Raw genomic sequence first — 20533 nt, 5'->3', positions numbered from 1 at the left:
AAGAGGGGAGCCCAACACTGGACCTGGTGCTGGGTAATGAACCAGGCCAGGTGTTTGATTTAGTGTTAGGTGAGCACTTTGGAGAGAGTGACCATAATTCATTTACGTTTAGTTTAGCGATGGAGAGGGATAGGTATGTGCCACAGGGCAAGAGCTATAGATGGGGAAAGGGCAATTATAATGCGAGTAGGCAAGATTTAAGAGGTATAGAATGGGGTAGTAAAATGCAGGGGATGGGACAATCAATGTGGAGCTGGTTTAAGGAACAGATATTGCATATCTATGATAGGTATGTCCCTGTCAGGTAGGGAGGAAATGAGAAGGTAATGGAACCATGGTTTACTAAAGAAATTGTATCTCTTGTAAAGCGGAAGAGGAAGGCTTATGTGACGTTGAGACGAGATGGTTTAGATGAGGCGATGGAGAGTTACAGATTTCCTAGGAAGGATTTGAAGAGAGTTAAGAACAGCAAGGAGGTGACGTGAGCAGACTTTAGTAGGTAGGATAAAGGAGAATCCTAAAACTTTCAAGAGGTATGTGAGGAATAAAAGGATGACTAGGGTAGGAATAGGGCCAGTCAAAAACAGAAATGAGAAGTTGAATGTGGACCTTGTGGAAATCTGAGAGGTGATAACTGAATACTTGTCATCTGTTTTCACTCAGGAAAAGGAGAGTATTGTAGAGAAGACGACTGAGATACGGGCTAGTAGACTAGAAAGGATTGAGGTTAGTAAGGAGGAGGTGTTATCAATTCTAGAATGTGTGCAAGTAGACAAGTCCCCTGGGCCAGGTGGGATTTATCCGAGGATTTTCTGGGAAGCTAGGGAGGATATGGTGGAGCCTTTGGCTTTGATCTTTGAGTCGTCATTGTCTACAGGTTTAGTACCAGAGGATTGGAGGATTGTAAATGTTGTGCCCTTGTTCAAGAAGGGCAGTAGAGATGACCCAGGTAATTATAGACCAGGTGAGTCTTACATCTGTTGTAGGAAAAGTTTTGGAAAGGATTATAAGAGGTAGGATTTATAATCATCTAGCAAGCAACAACTTGACTGGAGATAGTCAACATGGTTTCATCAAGGGCGGGTCATGAGTGTTTTGAGAAGGTGACCAAGCATGTAGATGAGGGTTGGGCAGTTGACATGGTATACATGGACTTCAGGAAAGCCTTTGATAAGGTAGGCTATTGGAAAAAATGCAGAGGCATGGGATTGAGGATGATTTGGCAATTTGGATTAGAAACTGGTACAGTTGATGGAAAATATTCAGTCTGGAGTCCGGTTACTAATGGTATGTCACAAGGATCTGTTTTGGGACCGTTGCTGTTGTTATTTTTTATAAATGACTTTGACATGGGCATGGGTTAGTAAGTTTGCAAATGATAGTAAAGTTGGTGGAGTGGTGGACTGTTTGGAAGAATGTTGCATTTGCAGGGTGACTTGGATAAATTGCAGAATTTGGCTGAGAGGTGGCAAATGGAGTTCAATGCAGATAAATGTGAAGTGATGCACTTTGGGAAGAGTAACAGGAAGGCAGAGTACTGGGTCAATGGAAAGATTTTTGGTAGTGTGGATGTGCAGAGGGATCTTGGTATCCATGTACATAGATCCCTGAAAGTTGCCACCCTGGTTGATGGTTAAGAAGGCACACGGTGTGTTAAGTTTTATTGGTAGAGGGATTGAGTTCCGGAGCCGTGATGTCATGCTGCAACTATACAAACTTATAGTGTGGACTCGCTTGAAATATTGTCTCCAGTTCTGGTCGCCCCATTACAGGAAGGATGTGGAAGCATTGGAAAAGGTGCAGAGGAGATATATCAGGATGCTGCCTGGTCTGGAGGGAAGGTCTTATGAGGAAAGGCTGAGAGACTTGGGTCTGTTCTCATTGGAAAGAAGAAGGCTGGCGATTTGATAGAGACATGCAAGATGATCAGAGGATTCGATAGAGTGGACAGTGAGAACCTTTTTCCGAGGATGATGACGTTGCCTTCTACGAGGGGCACCGCTGCAAGTTGAGGGGTGATAGATTTAAGACAGATGTCAGAGGCAGGTATTTTACACACCGTGGTAAGGGTGTGGAATGCCCTACCTGCCAATGTGCTTAACTCAGCCACATTAGGGGCATTTAAACAATCCTTGGATAAGCACATGGATGATGATGGGATAGTGTGGGGGGGGTGGGCTTAGGTTAGTTCACAGGTCGGTACAACATCGAAGGCCGAATGGCCTGTTCTGCGCTGTATTGTTCTATGTTCTAACTGCATTGCTCAAGCCTATTTACAGAGGTGACAGCAAGCATCTTTCAGTTCCGTTTAAGCTGAGCTTTGTGTACAAATGCAAATATTTTGTGACAGTTCCCTTTGGATGGGTTCTATTTTGCAGCTGATGTATTATTTCTTGTAGCAGTTGAAGTTTTATAGATAATGTTTATAAAATAAGCTCAAATACTAATATTTGATCACATCTATCTAAAATATATTGGAACTGTACCGGTGATTTTCTCATCTGTACTAAGTTTGTGGGTTGGGTCTACTTTTTCCTGCATAGATTGTGGTGTTTCATTGAGTATATCAAGTGAACATTGTTTAGATCCATGGACCAGAAATAAGAGAATTACTGCCAAATGCTTCCAGTTGAGCAGTATTTTGGGACGTAAGCACATGAGTATGATTATATTTCAGGCAAATGTTAGCATGAAAACCAGTTATTGTATCCAGATGTGTGCACAATGTGCCAGTGGAACTGTTGGCCACTCAGCAGTACTGGTCAGTACAAGGCAGCATGCATGATGGTGTATTTTTAGAACAGCATTGTTCTACATTTAGCATAGAATCCTTGTATCGCATTATATATTATACCAAGGTTGCAGCATGACTGTAAATGATTCCATGCTTGCTTTTGTTTTTAATCATTTAGATATCTGAGGTTCATCAATTCTTGAGGCTGCTCATTATTTTGAGCTGAGCCAATGTTCTATCTCTCATCTATTCCCCAATCTTTCCCCATTATTCATAACCCCCCACCCCCCCCGCCCAACCCCACCAAAAGAAACCACAAGGGGCCTGTAACTATGAATATCTGACTTTAAAAATCTTATACTTGCAAATGTGATCCCATACTGAGATGTAATTTTAAAGAACTGTTCCTGTACTTACAATTGCCTGCTATATATTGTCTTGCGTTGTGTTCTCACTTGTACAAACGACTTGTAAATGGTTTCCGGAATGGAACCCATTCTGCCTGTGGTTGTAGAACATAGAACAGTACAGCACAGAACAGGCCCTTCAGCCCACAATGTTGTGCCGACCATTGATCCTCATGTAAGGTAAACCTAATGTGCGAACCCTCAAATTTCATGTCCAGTAGTCTCTTAAATATCCCCAATGACCTCGCTTCCACAACTACTGCTGGCAATGCATTCCATGCTCTCTCAACTCGCTGCATAAAGAAACCGCCTCTGACATTCCTTCTATACTTTCCGCCAAACAGCTTAAAACTATGACCCATCGTGTTAACAAATTCTGCCCTGGGAAAAAGTTTCTGGTTATCAACTCTATCTATGCCTCTCATTACCTTGTACACCTCATACGTTTACCTTATACGTGTAAAATACCTTTGGATTCTCCCTAATTCTTCCTGCCTTTCTCGTGCCCCCTCCCGGCTCTCCTCAGACCATTTTTGAGCTCCTACCTCATCTGCCTGCAATCCTCTAGAGCTGAGCTTGACCCTTGCTTCCTCCACCTTATGTAAGCTGCCTTCTTTCTTTTGACGAGAAGCTCCTCCACTCTCGTCATCCAAGGTTCCTTTATCTTACCCCTTTCTGCCTGACTGAGAGGAACACATTTTATGCATCACTCTCAACAACTGTTCCTTAAACAGTCTCCACATGTATGTAGTGCCCTTTTCATGGAACAATTGCTCCCAGTCCATGCTTCCCAACTCACGTCTGATAGTATCATAGTTTCCTTTTCCCCAATTAAATATCCTCCCATTGTGCCTGCTTCTCTCCTTCTCCATAGCTATGTAGAATGTGAGGCAGTTGTGGTCACTATCACCAAAATGCTCTCCCACCACAAGATCTGTCAACCATCTCATTGTGTCTTAGGATCTTATTTACGGATTGATTGCTGTGGTGTATATCATCATGGCAATTACATTTTAAATGTTAGTTACAAAATGGTGACATCTCTTGAGAGGAGATATATAAATCCGTGTTTAAGTTTTGTTATTTTTCTTTTTAAGAAGTTGATTTAAAGGTTTTGTCCCAGATTTCCCAACTATTTTCTAATTGCAGGGATGCATCCCAAAGAATAGAAAAACAAATCCCATTTTCAGGGCCCTGATGGTGTACAGTGCAACAATCAATGTGCAAAGAAAGCCTTTAAACACAGCAACAATACTGATTGACAGTTACTGTCCATGACCTGTTGTTACATTTAAAGGCATTTTGTGAATAAGATGTGATATGGTTGTTGCTTTTCTGAATCTATTTATAAAAGCTGATTTCTTGGAACTTTTTTTAACTATTTGGTCAATGTGACCTTCCCTTCTCATCAGAAATGGTGTGGGTGGCGGGTTTAACACTACACAGAGAGGTTTCTGACTGTGTTCAGACATATCACACAGCCCTTCACCTTAATGTACCCATGTGTCTTAGAATGGTTTGGTCTATTAGTTCATAGTTCATTCCCCCCCTCCCCTCCCCCGCCCACTTACTGTAGTGAATCAGGACTTCAATTTAAATGGACAAGTCATGACTGATGAGGAATTGAGAGTATACACCTCATTTGAATTGTCAGTGAAAACTGTCAGCACAAAGCGTCCTTACTACCGGAGTCCCTGGGTGGTGGGTGAGGTCTTTTAATCAATGGATTTCTTGGCCACGCCCCCCAACTCTGGAATTTTCCCTATTCCTGGATTTGAAACCTCACCTGACTCTGGTGGTCATGTCCTCACCTGAAAGGTCATCTCGGCTGAGGTCTGGGAAGTGAAATCATCACTTGCTTTAGCTCCCATGTTGTGATTCTTGCCTTGAAATTAAAATTATGGCTTTCGTTTCCAAAGCAGCCTCGACAAATATTTAAAGCATTTCAGACTTTGCATGAATTTTTTTCAATGTAGTATTTTGAATGGTAATGGTTAGTTTTTAGATTCGACTGAAGTTTGTAGTTTAATATAAATATAATGTAAAAACATTTTTTTTCCAATGTAAGTTTTTAATGATTTTTATTTCCAGTCTGGCAATTTTATATTGTAGAATCCGTTCTGCTATTTTTCGGTTTCAGTTTGAATGAACAGAAGAAGCTCTGTTTCGATTCAAAAAGACAGTATTCACCAGCAGGTGGGAGAATTGGGGATATTCTGAAAAACAGAGATTTGATTGGTGTTAGTTCAGCCTATGCTACGGTGTGCTGTACTTGGCTAAGTTTACAGTAATACTGAAATTTTCCCTTATAGGGCACAGCATGAGTTTGAACAGGCAGGACTTGAGCTGACAGCTCACTCGGCTGAAGTGAAATTTTCCGAAAGTGTACGAAGCCCTCTATCTAAGCAAGACAACTTTATTTCTTGCAAGTTGGCTGCAGGGATGTTGGGGGGGTGGGGGGTGGAAGGAGAAGACGGGAGAACTTAGATCTGTCTGCTATAAACTTGGCTACCATTTCAGATGCTGGATCGTGTTTCTTCACAGTTGCTTGTTTGCAGTTGTAAGTAATGGAATTCTCCCTTTCCTGTTTAGCAGTATAGGCCAACCTTGAACAGTTATTGAGTCTGAAACAGCAGCTGCTTTTTATGCCGTATAAGAGTATTCAATAATGTGCAATAATTAGTTTGGGTGGATAACTTTATACCAGAGTTTATTGTGATGTTTTTACCCTGATACTTGATTAGGCAGTTCCTCTCCTGGCTGTGGAATTTCAGACTGTATCGGAAACTGGTTGGACTGCATATTTTTAGTGAGTTTGCTCTGGAGTGAAATCTGATTGAGATTGTACTGCAGCCAGAAAAACAGTTGTTAAAAACACAGGAGGGCAGATGATTTCTTTAAAACGTCTTTACGTTAGTAAAATGTGAAGCCGCCTCCGTCCTCTTTTAGAGGGAAAGGAAAAACTGAAGGCAGTAGTGTTCTGTTTTTTTTTATGATGAGCAACTTGTGTATTTACCCTTTCTGTCCCCCCAGAGGAATTTTGCATTCAGTGCATGTGGTCACCTGATTAATGCACAAGTTAGTCTCCAAAAGATTTGTGCTTCTGAAGTTTGCATCATGTTCAGTTCTGTGTGCCATAACTTGCTGCTAATAAAGGTATCTGTAGAAGTGCTTTTTTAAATCCACGACATCTGATATTTCATAGTAAACTAATTATTAAAGCTCAACTTGTGCTATCCTTGCAAACTTCGCACAGAACCTTAAAAGCAAGGCTGCATGTGGCTGGCTATCAGATCTGTACTTTGTGTTCACCTTCCTTGATTAGGATTGTTCTGAGTGATAATTTAAAGGAAACTTAAAGCAAAGTGCAATGACTTTCTAAAATGTAGCTTCATGTTGGCAAACTTGTAATTAAAGTTTTATTTCTTTTTTCCGACAGAGAAAGGAGAAGAATCTTTAAATGGAGAAGATGGAAAGGATCCACAATCTCCATATTCTGTGGAGACACCTTATGGTTTTCAAATTGACCTGGATTTTTTAAAATATGTTGATGATATACAAAGAGGAAACACCATAAAGAAACTGAATATCCAAAGAAAGCCCAAAGTGGCTAAAACACCTGCAAACCTTAGAAACATTGGAGATCAGGTCAGTGGATGGACCTCAACAGAGTCCCTGTCCTCCTCCAACAGTGAAGACAGCAAATTGTCACCATCTTTATTTATTGGAGCAAGAAGCCAACACACTCCTCAAACAAGAGCTGGTGGTATTGAGGCAACACCGGCATTTTTAACTGTTCAGGAAAATAAGCTGTTACCGCCACCCTCACCAAAACCAACTGCACACAACTTCCATGTTGAGAAAACTCTGATGGAGACCCGTCGAAGGTTGGAACAAGAGCGATTGATCATGCAGTCATCCATCGGAGATGCCCGCCGACCTAGATTTGCAAGTTTTGGAGGAATGGGCTCCACCAGCTCTTTAGCTTCATTTACAGGATCCAGTGGACCCAATCAAGTATCTCCAAATTCTCAGCAAGTTCAGAACGGTTTCCAAGCAAATGGGGATTACAATCCTTATTTTGTTTCATCGATGGGCAGTTCCATCCGTCACAGTCCTTTAAGTTCAGGTCTCACAACACCTGTCACTAACATCACCCCAATGCATCTTCAGCACATCAGGGAACAAATGGTGGTTGCATTGCGACGACTGAAAGAGCTTGAGGAGCAGGTGAAAACAATTCCAATTTTACAGGTAAAAATTTCAGTATTACAAGAAGAACGCAGGCAATTGACTGCGCAGCTGAAAAACCAAAAGACTTCAAATCAGAATGCTGCATGTGGGTTCCGAAAGCGATCCTACAGTGCAGGAAATGCAGATCATTTTGAACAATTACTCCAGACTAAGCAGGGGGGAGAGCTCCACATTGACTCAGAGGATGAAATGGAAAGTTTAGAGCAGAGTTCCCTGAGAATGGAAGAGTTCAGGCAACTGACTGCAGAAATGCAAGCTCTTGAAAAGAAGATTCAGGACAGTAGTGATGAGAAATTAAGCAGCAATAAAATGTGCGCAGAACCGTTGGTAAAAATGAAAGAATATAGGTCCATAGCTTCTGGAGCAGATGTGAATATGAATGAAATAGTGGTTTACAATCGATCTGCAAAACTTTTCAAAGATGTAGCAGTGGGGCCAACTGTCAAACATACAGATGCCTGTGTTGGGGTCACTGAGATTCTGCTAGGTGTCACTACAGAGGCAGAGATGGAAATTGAACTACAACAGCAGACCATCGATGCGCTAAAAGAGAAGATTTATAGGCTGGAGGTGCAATTAAAAGAAGCTACACATGAAGTGGAGATGAGTAAACTGAAATTAGAGCTGCAGGTGGCTGGATCAAGGAAAAAGACAGATAAATATGTCATGGTACAACCACTGGTCTCCACTGCATCAGTACAAGCAGTAGTACAAACAAGAAACCAAATGGTTGGTGACCATGTCAGCAATTGTGATGCTTGTGTAGGCACTCAACATCAAACCCACAGCATCGGGGTCACTTGTAAACCTGATCTCCAAGATGTTGCTGTGGGGCCAGATGTACCATTGAACTGCTGGGTTGTACATGAGAAGGTGGAATTGCAGGATATGTGTGTTGGTCATCACATTGTAATGTGTGATAAAGCTGTGGATTGTGGGATGGAGAAAAATTTCTCAGATGTAGCTACAAACACAGAAGGGTGCATTCAGGATCAAGATCTTATTGAGATGAGGGAGAAAGTTCTTCAAACCAAGGAATTTAAATCAGTTGGCTGTGGTGATTGTTCAGTGGATGTTATTGTTTGTCAACCAAAAGAATTAATCTCCTCCAGTACTAACACTGTCCACATTAATGCAACTGATAAAGCTGTATTTGCAAGACCTGAAACTGCAACCCAACACACACACACAGACATATATAGATTGAATCAGTTCACAAATACTGAGCCAGTAACATTTACAGACTCTATGACTAATACACTTGTGAGCAATTATAATAAAGAAACCAACACTACAGCCATTGAAACGAGAACTGTAGCTGTGGGAGATGGTAGGGTGAAAGATGTTAATGGAACTCTTAAGACACGCTCCATTGGTGTAGGTACAACAGCCACTTATGACATTGATTTGGAGAAGTCATCTGTTAAGACAAAAGATTTTGGAGTTGGCCAATTAAACATAAATGAGAACTATCTTGTTGGTTTGAAGACCAGAAATATTGGTTGTGGTACAATTAATCATCAACTTGTGACACCAAACACAAAAAGTATCGGTGTTGGAAATGAGGCCATGTTTGCGACAAAAAACCAAGAGGCTGATCCAGAGACCGATTCCACATTAAACCACTATGTTGAGCGTGTGCAAAGGTTGTTACAGGAGCAGCAGATGTTACTGGCTGAAAATTACACCGAGCTAGCTGATGCATTTGGGCAGCCCCACTCACAGATTGGATCTCTCAACTCCCAGCTTATCAACACGTTGACCTCAATAAATTCTGTCATGAAACATGGGAACGCTGAGGAAATAAAGAACAGTGACGTCGTCAATCCTTGTGCGGACACTGTGATGACAGGTTAGTCACAATAGAGGTAGAGCTTTGTAATTGAGAGCAGTATTTTAATGTGTTTCCTCATTCTGACTAATTGTAAAGGTTTTCAAACTTGGACTGTCTTTAGCTTAAACCTTTTTCCATCATATTTGGAAACTAACTTTGAGTACAATTAAATCAGTTTGTGTATGTTCTTACCCGATTGAAATTTCATCACCGAGCCAGCTTCCCTTTTGATCAGTGATGACAAAACTTGCCCTGTGAATCTATCCAACGCATGTTTTGGATCATGTATTTTATTTAAACTGTGAGATTCAAAAGGCCTTAATTCTTTTGCCAAAACTAGTAATATTCTTTATCCTGAAATGAGTTGCAATTCTGTATAAACTTCATTTAACATTGAAAGATATCTGAACCAAAGTAAGGGAGTGAATTTGGTTTGACCACTGAACGTTTTGAAGTACAGACAATAGAACATTTAAGCCAGTTATTTGGAGACATAGGAGCTCAATGTTATTTTTTGTGGACTACCTGCTTCTGATTGCAACTTTACTGTGTTATTGAAGAGGAGAAAGTGAGGAGTGTGTTATTTAAGAGAACTGTTGTGCTGTGTTTATCAACATTAATGAAAGTCTCAAAGGCTATATAACAAGTTTCCTCATTGAAATGTGAACTGTGAAATGTTTGGTTTTGATTAAATAAGCTAATTTAAGCACCATACAATTGCCACTCATTTTAGTGAACTCAAGGTAAACAAATAATGAGCTGGTCTGCTACATGGACTTGCACCAATATTAAGTATTAACTGTTTTGCTCCTAGCAATAAGGCAGGATGTCATCAACTTTATTGCGTAGAATTGCTCAGCAGAGTGACACATTAATGTTGACTTGGATTTCTATAGCTCAGTATTTACATCCTGGGGAGATTGCAGATTAATGTAGTCAATGGACTAATGTAAAAAGTACGGAAGCACACCAGACCATTTCCAAATGCAAGGTGCTACAGACCGTGTTTTTTCAGATTCTGATCAGAACTCCTTCAGGAATCTGGAATTGCGATTCTATTCTGGTAGGTCCTTCATAGCACAGAGCAGTCTGGGAAGGAAGGAGAAGATTCTGTGACTATGTGCTATTTCATATGAAGCCTAGTGTCCAGTTGATGCAACTTATCAATTATTTCAGTTATCCCCCTACATTGGTCACGTTAATTTGAAATTAAATGATCAGTTTATGCTCACTTTACACCATAACAGGGAGGTGATGGCCTAGTGGTCCAATCCAGAGACCCAGGTAATGTTCTGGGGACCTGGGTTCGAATTCCACTGTGGCAGATGGTGGGATTGCGATTCAGTAAAAATAAATCTGGAATTAAGAGTCTACTGATGACCATGAATCCATTGTCGATTGTCAGAAAACCCCATCTGGTCCACTAATGTCCTTTAGGGAAGGAAACTGCCATCCTTACTTGGTCTGGCCTACATGTGACTCCAGACCCACAGCAATGTGGTTGACCCCTAACTGACCTCTGGGCAATAAATGCTGCCTAGCCAGTGACCCCTCCCTCATCACATGGGTGAATCTTTTTAAAAACCAAGTGCAGCAAGATGCTTGATTGGATTTGACAACTAAGTATATTCTGTGATATGACAAAATGCACCAGTGTTTGGAATATTCTTTGTTAGTTTCACATTGGCTGGCTGATGATTAGTCATTAACAAAACAGCATCAGAATTTCAAGAATATAACCACTGTAGTTGGAAACGTTTAATATTTACTGGGTTGTTCTTCATCAAAGTTGTCATAGCTTTTGATCTTGCTCAATATTTTTCTGATATTCACAAGAATTGAGTTTTCACAATGCAATTTGGAGAAAGATGAATAGCGTTATTGACCTGATTCAGTGACCAGCAGTCATCTCCAACAGGGGGTGAACGTGGAACCCTATTAGCTTTACCATCAAACTTATCTTTAGTGTAATTTTATGTTCATGATTTTAAACTCTGCTTTTGAGCATATAATGTTTTCTTAACAACTTTGAGCAGTATTGGTATACATTTTATGATAATGTATAACATTATAGAACGATACAGCATTCACTCATTGTGCTGTGCTTTGCTCTGACCTTGAGAGAGCTGGTTAATTAATCCCAAATCTGTCTCCCTACATCCCAGCAAATTTTCAACAAAAACAGAAATTGCTGGAAAATCTCATCAGGACTGCCACCATCTGTGGAGAGAAATCTGAGTTAACATTTCAGTTCAGAACTGATGGTAGCTAGGCAATTGATTTTTTAATGCAGAAGATGGGTTGGTGGAGGGGGTAGGGAGCAAATGATAGATGGAGATAGAGCCCAAAGAGAGAGGAGAACAGTTTGACAGACAAAAGGGTGGATAACAGTCAGGCTAGGAGAATGAAGGGGGACTACAGTAGAGCTAATGGGGAACTAACAGTGGGTTTTGTGTAATAGAAGACCATGTGATAACAAGGCCTGATCTGTGGGACTTTGGGTTAGGACATAGGAGAAGGTGCCTCAAACCCTAGAATTGTTGAACTCGATATGTAGTCCAGAGGCTGTAGAGTTCCCAAGCGCACAATTTTCATTTATGTATCCTGTTTCCCTTTGAAAGCTGCTATTGAATCTGTACCCATTACCATTGAGACTGTGGTTTTCTGATTCTTTTGCCTATCACCATAAATCTGTAAGCTTTGTTTACAGAGCCTTCTACCATTTAAAACAATTTCAACTTATTTATTCGATCAAACCCCTTACAACTTTGAACACCTCCATCAAGCTTTCACCTCATCATCTAACGAAGAACACTTTGAAAGGGATGATCAGAAAGTCAAATCATTTTTACATGGCCAGAGACAGACATATTGGCACTGAGGGGTATCGAGTACTTCATCATGGAAAATTAACTCTCTCAGAAATGGTAAATAATCAGAAAGCAAATGGCTTGTTGGCCTTTTATGACCAAAAGGATTGGAAGTGTGACTGTGAATCAGTCTTAGTGCAATTGGACAATACCTTGGTGAGACCACGCTTCAATGCTGTGTACACTTTTGGTCTCCCTGCCTAAGGAAGCATATACTAGCTGTAAAGGAAGTACAGCTAAAGTGTGTTGGCTAAATTGATCCTTTGAACTTTATAAATCTTTTCAGGATTTTGGTAGTTACAGTAATTGGAGGCTGTTAAAAATCCGCTGTTACAAATCTTAGGTCACAGCCTCAGAATAGAAAGCCAACTCTTTAAGACTGAGTTAAGGACAAAGCTTTTCATCTGGCTGGTTGTCGACCTTTAGGATGTTTTTTTTCTTATTCTCTAGCCCCCCGAGAGGTGTATAAAGCAGTTACATCTCTTTCTGAAGTTTGCCATCTTTACGAATATTCCATTTCTTAATTTCCTTTATTCATCGAAACAAAGGAATAAGTTGTTTTAAAAACCGAAAGAACTGCGGATGCTGGAAATTAGAAACAAAATCAAAAATTGCTGGAAAAGCTCAGCAAGTCTGGCAGCATCTGTAGAGAGAGAGAAATCAGAGTTAACATTTCGAGTGCAGTGACCTTTCCTCAAAGTAATAAATTTAACTTCCTGCTCTAAATGGATGTGTAATGCATATCTGCCCCTCTGCCACCAGTGCTGTTAACAGGGAAGAGACAGCAATTGCAACTTGCTTCTGAAAGAGAGAAATTGAAATTTTAGCAAGATAGCTCTGCATAAAGCAGAATTCAAATAAATCTTATAAGTCAAATCTTAAGATCTCTGTATACAATTTTACACAAGAGATGGAACTTGTGTAGTAAATTGGTAAAGTCCGAGAACTGTACAGCACGGAAACAGACCCTTCGGTCCAGCTTGCCCATGCCGACCACATATCCTAAATTAATCTAGTCCCATTTGCTAGCATTTGGTCCAGCGTTAAACCCTTCCTTTTCATATACCCATCCAGATGCCTTTGAAGTGTTGTAATTGCATCACTCTCCACCACAATTGTTAGAAAATATTTAGCTGTGCATGAAGATGTTTTAGCTCCTGCTATTTTGATCAAGTGTTCAATAACTGCTGAATGGTGCAGACAAAGCCATTAGTGATTGCTACAGAAATGTCTGGGGTTGGAAATTGCAAGTGAAATCTGAGAAGATTGCTACTTCCCCTTCAGTCTCCACTACTAACCACGTTGAGCCAATCTGTTCAGTTCAATAATTATAGGTGTGTGTTTGTGGAAACACTTCAAGTTTTGGGGATTAGTCATGCAATATGAATACGTTTATGCAGTCAAAACAGGTTGGTTATTTCACAACGTGATTGCAAATAATCTACTTGTGTGACTGATTTCTTCATGTCATTGGATAGTTTAAATTTATTGATTTACTGCAAGGTCAACTTGTGAATGTGGAAGTTGGGACATGATAGTGGGTATGCTTTTTGATGTTTGCCGTCAGTATAGTTAGATTAAAATTTGAAAGTTATTACCTATCTATCTCCTCAGCAACAAAGGACAAGATTTCAAAAAGGATAGATTATATTTGGTGGCTTGTAATTTAGTAACTTAGCTTTTATTGTCTTCTAAACAAGACAGATGCGTAGTGTTGTAGGACAGAAAGATATAGAGGTTCAGGTATATTATTCTTTGAAATTTGCATCACAGGTAGACAAGGTGGTTAGCACACTTGCATTTGTTGCTCGGACCTTTGAGTATAGTAGTTGAGACATCATGTTGAGGTTGTACAGGATATTGGTGAGGCCCCTTCAGGAGTACTGTTTGCAGTTCTGGTCAATCTGCTGTGGAAAAGATATTATTAAATTGGAGAGGGTTCAGAAAAGATTTATTAGAATGTTGCTGGGAATGGAGAGTTTGAGTTATACAAATACGCTAGATAGGCAGGGACCTTTTTTTTTCACTGAGGTGTAGGAAGTTGAGGGGTGACCACAGTGGTTTGTAAAATCATGAGGATCATAGATAAGGTGAAGAGCAAAGTCTTTACCCCAGGGATGTGGGAGTTCTCCCAGGTGAGAGGAGAAAGATTTAGAGCCATAGTCGTAGAGATGTACAGCAAGGAACCAGACCCTTCGGTCCAACCCGTCCACGCCCATCAGATATCCCAACCCAATCTAGTCCCACCTGCCGGCACCTGGCCCAATCTCTCCAAACCCTTCCTATTCATAAATCAATTCCGATGCTTTTTAAATGTTGCAATTGTACCAGCCTTCACCATTTCCTCTGGCAGCTCCCTTCATACACGTACCACCCTCTGCGAGAAAAAGTTGCCCCTTAGGTCTCTTTTATATCTTTCCCCTCTCACCCTAAACCTATGCCCTCTAGTTCTGGACTCCCTGACCCCAGGGAAAAGACTTTGTCTATTTATCCTATCTATGCCCCTCATGATTTTATAAACCTCTATAAGGTCACCCCTCAGCCTCCCACGCTCCAGGGGTAACAGCTCCAGCCTATTCAACCTCTCCCTATAGCTCAAATCCTCCAACCCTGGCAACATCCTTGTAAATCTTTTCTGAATCCTTTCAAGTTTAACAACATCTTTCCGATAGGAAGGAGACCAAAATTGCACGCAATATTCCAACAGTGGCCTAACCAATGTCCTGTACGGCCACAACATGACCTCCCAACTCTTGTACTCAATACTCTGACCAATACAAGAAAGCATACCAAATGCCTCCTTCACTATCCTAGCTACCAGTGCAACTTCACTTTCAAGGAGCTATGAGCCTGCACTCCAAGGTCTCTTTGTTCAGCAACACATGTATAAGCCCTGCTAAGATTTGCTTTCCTAAAATGCAGCACCTAGCATTTATCTAAATTAAACTCCATTTGCCACTTCTCAGCCCATTGGCCCATCTGATCAAGATCCCATTGTAATTTGAGGTAACCTTCTTCGCTGTCCACTACACCTCCAATTTTGGTGTCATCTGCAAACTTACTAACTATATACCTCTTATGCTCACACCCAAATTATTTATATAAAGGATGAAAAGTAGAGGACCCAGCACCGATCCTTTTGGCACTCCACTGGTCACAGGCCTCCAGTTTGAAAGCAACCCTCCACCACCACCCTCTGTCTTCTACCTTTGAGCCAGTTCTGTATCCAAATGGCTAGTTCTCCCTGTATTCCATGCGATCTAACCTTGCTAATCAGTCTCCCATGGGAAACCTTGTTGAATGCCTTACTGAAGTCCGTATAGAACACACCCATTGCTCTGCCCTCATCAATCCTGTTTGTTACTGCTTCAAAAAGCTCAATCAAGTTTGTGAGACATGATTTCCCACGCACAAAACCATTCTGACCTATCCCTAGTCAGTCCTTGCCTTTCCAATTACATCCCGTCCCTCCTTCCAACAACTTGCCCACCACCGACATCAGGCTCACTGGTCTATAGTCCCCTGGTTTAAAAAGGATACGAGGGACAACCTTTTTATAGAGTGAGGTGTGGAATGAACTGCCAGAGGAAGTGGTGGATGCAGGTAAATTTATATTTGAAAGACATTTAGATAAGGACATGAACTGAAAAGCTTTGGAGGGATAAAAACCAAATGCAGGCAAGTGGGACTGGTTTAGTTTGGGAACATGATCAGTGTGGACTAATTGGACCAAATGGTCTGTTTCCATGCTGTATGACCCAAAGACTATCACTCTTTGACTCTGCTGTCTGGCAGAAGGACAGGCTGATGTTGTGTGTTGTAAGTTTCATGTTGTTTCTTCCATTACTCCCTCCTCTTTCCCACCACACTCTGTTCCCTCAGGTGGTTTGATAAGGTATTGGCTTGTTCTCCCCTTTGCTGATGCTTCATGCAGTTATCAAGCAGAAACTAAAATAAAGCAAGAAGGTTAATGTTAAAAATCTAAAGAACTGTGGATGCTGGAAATCAGAAACGCAAACTGAAATTGCTGGAAAAACTCAGCAGGTGTGGCCGCATCTGTGGAGAGAGAGCAGAGTTAATGTTTTGGATCCAGTGACCCTTCTTTTGAAAAGAGTTTAATGCTGTTTGTTGTCACAGTCAGTTTGCAAGCCGGACCAATCGTTTGACCTCTATCTGTATAATGGAAAAGGGCAAAAATATTTTTGTACAAATGGTTCCCTTTCACTCCTGAAAATACAGGCTTGACCTGGTTCTAATGTAAATCTTCCAATACTTCCATTGTTTAAAACAGGATCCTGCGCCTGAACTGGAAATGTTAACTCTATTTCTCTCTCCACAGATGCTGCCAGAACTGAGATTTTCCAGCATTTACAGTATTTTGCTTTCATTTAAATTGTCTATACCTGACCATTCGATGATGGCAAACTAGCCTGCTATATGATCAGCTCAACCCTGTCCTTGTTCAATGTGCCACCTAGAGCCTTTATTTCTTTGAAAGTCACTGAGAAGCAGATAACAAGGGGACTATGTTTTTCCTCACTTACCTCATGGCTGCTGGGACTAGTTGTACAACAAAATTGCTCCTCTCTCTGCAAATGGCATCTAATTTGACAAAGTTTTGTTTCCAGTGTCTGTGGAATGAATTCCATGTTAAGAGTATTGAGTTGTTGTGGTATGGGGGTTGGTGTGGAGGTGCCCATCGAAATACTTTCCATGAAGCACATTGTGCTGCTTTGTTCATAGAGCAGATGGTGTTTTGTTTTATTGCCGTTAAAAGCCTTCCATCTGACTTCCCAAAGGAGCTTTAGCACCTCCGTCTAATTCATGCATTTGGAATAAAGAAAAACCTTTTAAAAGGCAATGCAATTCCTGTAGCATTTCGATCCTTTAAGTAGAATAGCCCTTGTATTGTACATCTCTTTAGGAAATGTTTTTGTTAGATTTAACCTCAGTTAGTTGGAGGGAAATGTAACCACAGATGGTTAAAGTCTAAAGTTGTTTTGATAGGATGAAACTGAGGAGACTGGCAATTATTAACGTGGCAAGCTGGTGTAAACAGAATTTTTTTGTTCCTGAAGAGAAATATCTTTTAGTATGAAATGCAGCCAGTATATTTCAGGTCACCTGAGCAATAACGTGACTTGCACCTCATATTTTGTACATTGTTTAATTTCTTGAACAACAGGAAAAACACGCTAGTTCAGTGCAATGATTGCAGCTTGATCTTTTCCGTACTGGATTGCTAAAGTCCTCCCAAAGCACAAGTATGTTTTGACTTGGAAGGCTGAAGGACTGACCAGTTAACCTATGCAGCACTGATCGTTTGAGGAGGTTCGGTTTTAAAAATGAGAATTAAACTTTGTTCTCCTGAATATAAAAACAATCTGCTGTATTGATAGCCTGAAATAAAGAACAGAGAGGTTTACAATGAGTGTTTGTGAAGAGAGATGTCCGGTTTTATTGTCTGTTGTGTATGCCATCCTTCAGAGCTCTATCAGTGCACATAATAGTGCACAGAAACTCACTGATGTTCTGACTTGTGATTTTCTGTCTTTAATGTGTGCATGTTGATGTTTAAACTTGTACCCAAGTTTTCATTTTGTTGTGTTTTGTTCTTGAGCTGAGTCGTTGCTAAGGTTGGGCTCTGTAGTGTGTTAGACACCCCAGGCCACACCCACGTGTAACTGACACACACCGTAGAGCCTTTTGAATGTCACAGTCAAACCACCTGTTTTAAGATTGCCAAAAATACACTCTGAGTGTCATTCCAGACACAGTAAAGTAAGAATAGGCCATTCGGCCCTGCCAGTCTGCTCTATATCATCATCCAACTCCGTACCTTATTCTAGCTTTGCTGCACATCCTTTAAGCCTTCTATCCCCAAAGACGGTCTCCTCCTTGAAAACATTTAATGTTCTTTTTTCAATCGTTTTCTATGATCCAGAATTCCATAAGCTCACAACTCTCTGGGTGAAGAAATGTCTTCTCTTTGCATTCCAAAAGGTTATACCCTTCAACTTTAGACTGACACTCCTGGTTGCCCCATCATCCTGTTAGAGTTTTATAGGTTTCTGCAAGATGCCCTCTCTTTTTTTCTTAACATTGGTGAATATAGTCCTAACTGATCCAGTTTCTCTTCATCTGTCAATTCTCCCATTCCCAGGAATCTCTCTGATAAACCTTTGTTCCACTCCCTCCATAACCAGGACGTTTACCCTCCGATAAGGAGGCCAGAACTACACACAGGTGTGATCTCACCAAGGCTCTGTACAATTGCAACAAGACATACCTACTCTTGTTCTCAGATCCCTTCACTATGAAGGCCAATATGCCATTTGGCATCTGTACCAGCTGCTGACTCTGCATGTATAATTTCAGCAATTGGTATACAAGGGCACCTGGGTCTTGCACTTCCTCCCTTTCGATCACTGTTCAGGTGGTAATCCGCCTTCCTGTTTTTGTCACCGTAGTGAATAACTTCACATTTATCGACATTATACTTCACCCACCATACATTTGCCTGCTCACTCAATTTGTCCAAATCACATTGAAGTATCCCTGTCTGTATAGTCCTCACTGTTCACTCTCCCACTCAGCTCACTGTTCTCTGCAGACTTGGACATATTACATTTAGTTCCCTCGTCTAAATCATTAACATACGTTGTGAATAGCTAGGTCTGAGCATTGATTTCTGCAGAACCCCACTGGTCACTCGTTGCCACTCCAAAAATGACCCTTTTATTTCCACCTTGTTTCCTGTCTGTGAGCCAGCTCTCCATCCATGTCGGTACACTAGCTCCACCTTTAATTTTCCTTGTTAATCCCTTATGGAGGCCCTCATTGAAAAGACTTCTGAAAGTCTAAGTAAACCACATCCACTAACCTTCCCCCAAACAATTACATCCTCTCAAAATGCCAAAAGCTTTGTTAAACGTGATTTTCCATTCATATCCTTGCTGACTTGGCCCAGTCCTGTCACTGTTTTCCAAATGCTCTGCTTTTAAATCTTTTATTATGGACGCTAGTATTTTCTCCACTACTGATGTCAGTCTATAATTTCCTGTTTTCTCTCTTGTTTAACCGGTAAGGTTACATTAAATACCTTCCAATCCTTGGGAACTGTTCTGTAGAATCTTGAAAGATTCTACCACCATTGTATCTGCTTCTTCTGGGCTGTCAGTTATTGGTCCAGGAATTTGGCCTTTAACACCATCAATTCCCAGAATTCCCCCAGCACGATTTCCCTATTAATACTGATTTATACTAATACTAATTTATATTAATACTAATAGTTCCCTATTAATACTGATTTCCTTTAGCCCCCCCCCCCCCCCCCCCCACCTTCACGTGACATGTTGCTCCCCAACATTTTGGCACGTTGTTTGTCTCCCCCTTTGTGAAAACAAAACCAAAATATGTAATTATCTCATCTGCCATCTCTTTGCTCCCCATTTAGAACTTACCCTGTTTCGAACGGATGGGACTTACATTCATCTTCACTAGACCTTTCTATTCCTATACGTATTAAAAACACCAATTGATCGTAGCCAGCTTATACCTCGTGCCATTTTAGTTTCCTCTATTTAGATTCAGGATTCTAGTCTCGGAGACAACTTCATCTTAATGAGAAATTTTATCATGTTATGGTCACTCTTCCCCAAGAGACCTCATGCAGCTGGATTGCCAATGATTACTTTCTCATTATACAATACCTAGTCTAGTATGGCCCGGTCTCCAGTTGGTTCTTCAATATATTGATCCAGAAAACCATCGTGTACTCGCTGAAGAAATTGCTCCTTAATGGTGCTATTGATTTGATTTGCCCAATCTATATGCACATTTGATGCACCTGGTTTTGGATTCAGTGACCCTTCTTCAGAACAATTCTGAATTCGAGCATCCACCGTCTTTTTTTTTTGTTACCATCTTGGAGTCTTGTTTGTGGCCACAGAAACGTCTATCTGTTCCCCTTACGATTAAATCCCTTATTACTTAGGTCACTTACAGTGTGGAAACAGGCCCTCCCTCCAAAGTGCAACCCACCCAGACACATTCCCCTACATTTACCCCATTCACCTAACACTATGGGCAATTTAGCATGGCCAATTCACCTAACCTGCACATCTTTGGACTGTGGGAGGAAACCGGAGCACCCAGAGCAAACACATGCAGACATGGGGAGAATGTGCAAACTCCACACAGTCAGTCGCCTGAGGCAGGAATTGAACCTGGGTCTCTGGTGCTGTGAGGCAGCAGTGTTAGCCACTGTGCCGTCCACACGATGGTCTTCCCACACTTAGTCCTCCTCCCCATGCATCAGAACCATCCATAATGCAATGAGATTGGGAGTTGCTACATACCTCTGACAGACCACTCTCCTTCTCTTCACCCCAACCCCTCCAACAATGTGTAAAGCAGAATGTCAGTTTTGCAC

The 20533-nt window shown here is 41.1% G+C and overlaps 1 protein-coding gene across 9 annotated transcripts in view; it reads left to right on the top strand.

The window, feature by feature from the left end:
• The window catches only part of kank1a (KN motif and ankyrin repeat domains 1a), a 260651-nt gene that overhangs the window by 204731 nt on the left and 35387 nt on the right, over positions 1-20533 (top strand). For 8 of the 9 annotated variants that reach the window (XM_072590828.1, XM_072590818.1, XM_072590809.1 and 5 more), the window contains one exon: positions 6581-9247. In XM_072590828.1, coding sequence (XP_072446929.1) covers positions 6581-9247 — 2667 coding nt within the window. Of the gene's footprint in view, positions 1-5318; positions 5338-6580; positions 9248-20533 lie in introns of those variants that run through there. The other variant, XM_072590835.1, reaches the window with a different exon arrangement.

This window comes from Chiloscyllium punctatum, chromosome 2 (assembly GCF_047496795.1).
Source record: "Chiloscyllium punctatum isolate Juve2018m chromosome 2, sChiPun1.3, whole genome shotgun sequence".
Lineage (NCBI taxonomy): Eukaryota > Metazoa > Chordata > Chondrichthyes > Orectolobiformes > Hemiscylliidae > Chiloscyllium > Chiloscyllium punctatum.
Note: the sequence above shows the minus strand (reverse complement) of the source record. Positions and strands in the feature narration are given on the sequence as shown.